General features: G+C 45.9%; 1 protein-coding gene across 2 annotated transcripts; it reads right to left on the reverse strand.

Annotated features, from left to right (window-relative positions):
- Positions 1 to 1794: 1794 nt before the first annotated feature.
- Positions 1795 to 6410, reverse strand: LOC307015051 (uncharacterized protein). Of its 2 annotated transcripts, none has more exons than XM_079643409.1 (3): positions 5547 to 6410; positions 2586 to 5010; positions 1795 to 2529 (listed from the first exon to the last, which is right to left on the reverse strand). In XM_079643409.1, exon 2 carries the CDS (start codon positions 4304 to 4306, stop codon positions 3122 to 3124), a length of 1185 nt encoding a protein of 394 aa, XP_079499535.1. In that variant the 5' UTR covers positions 4307 to 5010; positions 5547 to 6410; the 3' UTR covers positions 1795 to 2529; positions 2586 to 3121. The 2 variants fall into 2 exon arrangements, with proteins under 2 accessions (XP_079499535.1, XP_079499534.1); XM_079643408.1 differs by having other exon boundaries at positions 1796 to 2502; positions 2558 to 5010.
- Between the last annotated feature and the right edge of the window lie 235 nt (positions 6411 to 6645).

A 6645-nucleotide genomic window follows, 5' to 3' on the forward strand; every position in this document is an offset into this window, starting at 1 on the left:
CCTTGACGAATCAAGGCTGTACAATGTGATGACGTTGCCCTGATCACGTCGGAGCATCTGAATCCCGGAAAAGGACAGTGATACCAGCGAAAAGCCTAGAATAGCCGCGTTACCTCTCTTTTTAAATCAGATGGATAGGATTAGCGGTTACAAAGTTATTAAGCATTTTAGAACGCTACCTCTTTGAAGTCGCGGGCGGCTCGCTCGGTCTTTAAGTGTTAATAAAGTGCAAAAGTTAGTAAAGCATGAGGTGTGGGCATCCGTGGTATCAGTTGTGTAAAGAGTCTCTTCATATTTGCCAGGGCACCAGCTAAATGTTTCCTTGCCATTTCCACCGCTACATACAGGTGATGACGAAAGCCATGTACATAATCCACTGAGTTCTTAGGTGGCTCACTCTCAATCAACCCATCCTGGAGAACAGCTAATGGACCAGGCACCGCATGCCCAAAGACCAAATCATTATGGCTGAATCCTGTACTTTCCTGAACGAGTTCCCTGGATGCCAACATGAGCCATGGAAGTCTCTCCTGAACAAAGTAACCTTGGGCTATGTCTTTGATCTTCTCTGCCGGCAACAACTCAGTCCACAGAGCAGAAAGAGATGAATCGTCCTTCTGACTCCTCACCCAGTCCTCCTTTGACACAGACGAAGGGAGATCAAGCAGTGAGACCACATGTTCAACATCACTTTTGCTACACTCCGAAACAGGCGGGTCAGCAGACATTTTACGGCTCCGCGCACGCGTCACAGCACAAACTGGAAAAACACTCGGAAACTGCAAACCACCACAGGCGGTGGTACACCAGCCCACACAACACTACCAGCGAGATTGTTGCCCAAAATCACATGTACCCCATCAAGTGGCAACGTCGGACGCACACCGATAGACACAACCCCCCGCACCAACTCACAATCCAGCACTATTGTATGACGTGGCACAGGAATCAAGCCCATCTCCATGCCCCTCATCAGAACAAAGTCCCTCGTCTCTGTCTCTGACGAAAAAGGCAACACTGACTCAACAATAAATGAGTATCTAGCAGCTGTGTCACGGAACACCTTAACCTGTTAAGCCCCGAGCCTGTTTTCCAGGTCTCAGGCTTGAAAATGACATTCCCAGAACAAATTACCATATCTGCCCTTCTAAAAGTGGTAAATTAATAATCTTTTTTCTCAAAGCAATGATAAACCTGTGAGTTGTATGTAGAAGAGTCAGAATCAATATAGATTTATTTTTATTTTAAAGTAAATTCAGATTGACAAAAAAAAAAAACGTATTTATGGTGAAAACCACCACAAAACCACAAAAATGATGGGATCGGAGACTAAAAGCTTTATGAATCCAAACTATAACATATAATAAGTACCCTGTATCAAGATTGATGGAAAACAAGTGAAATTTGACCTTCGTAGAGAGATTTAGCCAAAGAAAACTACTTATGGGATCATTTGGGTGGATTTGACCTATCTCTGGCCCCCCTTGGTCGATGTTGATGATTGACACCTCTTTTGAAGCGTTATAGCCAATAGAATCTAGGTGAAGTTCCTAAATCCATCTAAACATTTCCATTGAGGAGTGAGAGTGATGCGCACGCAGTTCGCCCAAACCGAAAGCTATCTTACGCTCTGAAAACGGAAAACTACGCTTTTTGCCATAAATATGAAGATGGATTATCAGTACAAATTTCAAAGGGACACAGATACATTGGATTAACCATTGGATTAACCTTCAGCTGCCTTTTATCATTTTAATGCCTGTTACATCCCAACTAGGGGAAGAGGAATGCAACACACACCAGTATGGAATTGGTATTAATAATAAGTGTTTATTTAAAAACAGCTGTGAACAAAATAGCAGGCAAACAGCCTGAAACAAACAAAAGGAGCCAAAAGGGCACAGGTTGACAAATAACCAACTAAAGGAGGACTCTAAAAAGGCAGTCTAAAGACATACAGGGAAAATAAATACTATACTAAATAAAGAACAAAACAAAACCTCACTCTAAAAGTGGTACAACTAACACAGAGAATCTATACAACACCACAACTAAACTACAGGCAACCGTCACCGAATCCTAAACTATTCTAAACACTAACTAAGCTACTCTACACTCTAACTAACCACACAAGTTTAACCCCAGAACAGAGAGCAAGTAGCGAGAGGCATCTGTCCACATACAGAGCCTCCAGAATGAGGATTGTCCCCAAGCTTTGTAGTCATCTCCAGCAGGTGTGCGCCGGCTGTGCGCTGCGATTGGAGTGCGTCGGGCCCGGCGTGCTCCAATCGCAATCTTCAGGAGGCGGACCAGGAGATGGGAGCCAATACCGGGAGGGCAACCGCACAGCTCATTTACATAGAACACACAGCTGAAAACACTCAGACGATCAGGAAGGCAGCAGCCGTAACACTCCCCCCCTTAAGACACAAACCCACAGGTTTTGTGAACCTAAGCACTCTAACGAAATTCCTAATAACACACATTCATCACAAACTCAACCTGACACACTAACATCACAAACTCAACCTGGACACACGAACATCTCAAACTCAACCTGGACACACTAACATCTCAAACTCAACCTGGACAAGCATTGGCCAACACATTCTCTGAACCCTTTAATGACGGGTGTCTACTGCTGTAGTCCCGCACAATCAGAGCCCATTGCATGAGCCGCTGGTTGTGCTTGGACACGCTGGGGCAGAATATGAATGGATCGTAACAGGTACACATCACAATTGGCCAAAGGCTGGGTCCAACATCAATCTTAGCATGTTGTAGAGCCAACACTAACACTAAGATCCGATACACGAGCTGACGCTCTCGGGTTACCGGGAGTGTCGAGAAGTCTAGAGGCTTGTCTGAGCCGGCGTGTTGCGCCAGTCTCGCGACATCCTCACGAGGAGGAGGGGGAGCCACAATTTCTGGCTTCTCCTCGGACACAGCTTCATCTGAAGGCACAGGCACAATCACAGGATCAGATAATGAAACATAAGTGTCACGTTTACTTGCCTGTGCGGGTGCGTGTGTAGCCAGGCCAATGCCTTTAGGCGGGGATACATTCTGCCGCAGTTCCTTACGTTTCAGAGCTGCACAGTTGGCAATGACATGTCCAGGTTTATGACAGTAAAAACACTCTCTTTTCTCTGCTTACATTATACACATTTGCTGGCTGAGTAAATGGTGCGGCTGACACACGGCGGGATCTCTCCGTAGAGACGGGGGAAAACACAGTTTTATGCATCAGCACATACTCATCAGCTAACACAGCGCTAGCAGAGAGAGAGTTTACCCTTTGTTTGTTCACGTACTCTGCAATGCGATCAGGCAAACACTTCTTAAACTCCTCCAACATGATCAATTCTCTCAGAGAAGAATAATCGGTAGCATTACATGTAGCAATCCACTTAGCAAAACACATTCCCTTTTTCCTAGCGAACTCTACGTGCGTTTGATCAGGACTCTTCCTATAGTGTCTAAACTTTTGCCGGTAAGCTTCAGGAACTAATTCGTACACTCTGAGGATGGCACCTTTTACTGAGTCATACTGCAGGCTGTCCTCTAACGTGAGAGCCACAACTGCTTCCCGAGCTTTTCCATGTAATTTGCACGTTACCATCAGAGCCCAAACTTCAACCGGCCAGCGCAATGCTGTAGCAATGCTCTCGAATGCGCTAAAATAGGCATCCACCTCAGTCTCACAGAATGTTGGCACTAGCGAAATGTTGTTACTCACGTCAAAGGCAGGTGGAGGAGGTGGAGATGGCAAGTTTCTTCCGGCAGAGTCAAAAGCACCGGATGCGCGCAGTTGGGAGTCTAGCTCCATCTGCCGCATCCGGACTTTCTTATCTGCTTCGATTTTTTTTATTTCCAACTGAAACTGCCTGTGTTGCTCCCTGTCTTTTGCCTCTAACTCAAGTTGCCTGTCTTTTGCTTCCAACTGAAGTCGGGCGAAGCGGACTCTAAGCTTCTTCCCTTCCCGGGAATCAGGACTACCAGGAGACGGTGGACTATAGCGAGGCGGCGCAGACGGTGCTTTACACTGCTCGCTCCCCTCGCTGTCACTACCCTCTCCTTTAGCATGGACATTTGGCACAGTGAGCTCAGCTTGTGCAGGCAGCACCAGAAACCCCCTTTCCACCAACTCATCCACCACCAGAGCCTTTAACTCTTTTTTTAACAATTGTTTTGCCACTGGGAGACCGAAATGTTGCGCTATCTCATATAAGTCGTTTCTATGACACTGAACTAACTGCTCATGAGAAGGACAGACCAAAAACGACTCCAAATCAAAAGTTGCCATACTCAGCTAAAACTGCACCCAAACCTTACCAAATTGTTTTTAGCTATACACAACCACTTATAACCCCAGGAAAGTAGTTAAGATCCCGGACGATCCCCCATGTATGTTACATCCCAACTAGGGGAAGAGGAATGCAACACACACCAGTATGGAATTGGTATTAATAATAAGTGTTTATTTAAAACAGCTGTGAACAAAATAGCAGGCAAACAGCCTGAAACAAACAAAAGGAGCCAAAAGGGCACAGGTTGACAAATAACCAACTAAAGGAGGACTCTAAAAAGGGAGTCTAAAGACATAAAGGGAAAATAAATACTATACTAAATAAAGAACAAAACAAAACCTCACTCTAAAAGTGGTACAACTAACACAGAGAATCTATACAACACCACAACTAAACTACAGGCAACCGTCACCGAATCCTAAACACTAACTAAGCTATTCTACACTCTAACTAACCACACAAGTTTAACCCCAGAACAGAGAGCAAGTAGCGAGAGGCATCTGTCCACATACAGAGCCTCCAGAATGAGGATTGTCCCCAAGCTTTGTAGTCATCTCCAGCAGGTGTGCGCCGGCTGTGCGCTGCGATTGGAGTGCCTCGGGCCCGGCGTGCTCCAATCGCAATCTTCAGGAGGCGGACCAGGAGATGGGAGCCAATACCGGGAGGGCAACCGCACAGCTCATTTACATAGAACACACAGCTGAAAACACTCAGACGATCAGGAAGGCAGCAGCCGTAACAATGCCATTGAACACAACTTTTGATCAGAAAAACAGCAAAGGTAAGACATTTGCCGTTTTGGCTCAGTAAAGCTAGGTTGTGTGTTGTCTGAGTTTGTCTTCGCTGCCCTGAGTTTTGATCGCACAGTGATGATACTTATCCCTCTAGAATCTGTGGAATCTCAGCTTTAATCTGTTTGTGCAGATCTGCTAAGTAATAAAGTGTTTATACTGTGAGTTCTGTGCTAAGTGCGTTAGCATTTTTTAGCTCAGGGCTAATTCAGAGGCTCCACCCTCTACTGGACTCTATGGGTACTACTGTCATCAATGATACACGAGCATTCACACACTGAAGTTGTATAAACGTAGCCGGCCAATCAGGGCGAGCCTACCTGAATGTGTGCGCATATAAGGCAGCTACACCTCCTGACTGTCATCCTTTTCTCTTCAGCGAGCAGGACAACACTTGACAGAGAAAAGTAAAACGTTTGAAAGAAGAAGAAATAACTTATCATACCTTCATGGAGCACTTCTAGAGGCCCGGGCCTGTCCTTCGTGCCCTGGCTTAATAGCGGGCGCCGTTCCCCAACATCTCTGTTTCAAGTGTTTGGGGGACCAGGATATGGCCGAGGCGTGCCATTCACGTTCACCATTCCAGCGGGGCGGGTGGCTCCGTTTGCCGGGGAGGAGGATGACGAGGACTTCCGGGTCCGGCGTCAATGGAAGTCCACCGCCCAGGTCTGCCCGCCTCCGCCAGGGGTTCTGCGGCCCGGTCCGCCAGGCGCAGCAAGCATTCGTTTCGCCCCTGTTGCCAGATATCTGGCAGTGTGTGGAGTAGGGGTTTTGAAATTAATCGTTTCTACGATGCGGACGTGGACGATTCTCCATCGATGCAGTGACAGAACATAATCGATTATAGCGTAGTAACGTTGCTTCCTGATTTTACGGCCGCGGCTTTACAAAACGTTTTTTTTTCTGTCACTTTAATATCAAATCGGTCGGTGACGCAGAGATCAGGGAACAGACGTGACAACGGCACATCAACACCAAACACGGAGCAGTCTGCTTTATCCACCAACAAAAGAACACCAGTCCAGTACCAACAGCAGAAGAACCCACTCTGAATCAGTCCGTGTCGCTGCGGCTCAGACACACAGGGATTTATGTTTTAAAGAAATACTGGCGTTACAATCATCTCAGGTTTTTGGTGGATTTAGTTAAGTCTTGGATAACAGAGTATGAATGTCCTCTTGCTATTTTCAGACGATACATGTGTAAAGTTTGTGAAGGCAGGAGGAAAAAGCTCCCGCGATGACCGTCTCCTCTGTTCCTCCAAACCCCGCCCCCTCCCTGAAAATAATGAGTGACAAGCTGATAGTAACCTGATAGAAACTGTATTATTCATTTAATCACTGATTGAGATATGATGAAGCTAACTTAATCTCCTACAATCATGGGATTTATGCAACAGTAAGACAGATAATTTAAGTGTGCACCCACATGCAGTATTTTTGTTTTTATATGCTGTTGTAAATACTCCTTTTGTCTGCTGTGTTCAGACTCAAGTCATGTTAGTGATGTCACATTCAGGACATTCAGTGTCCTTTTTTTAACAG

The sequence above is a fragment of the Notothenia rossii genome, assembly GCF_949606895.1.
Source record: "Notothenia rossii genome assembly, chromosome: 8".
NCBI lineage: Eukaryota > Metazoa > Chordata > Actinopteri > Perciformes > Nototheniidae > Notothenia > Notothenia rossii.

What these genes read in the sequence shown, in the direction of transcription:
- LOC307015051 (XM_079643409.1), bottom strand. Translation starts at nt 4,306, where the DNA reads ATGGCAACTTTTGATTTGGAGTCGTTTTTGGTCTGTCCTTCTCATGAG.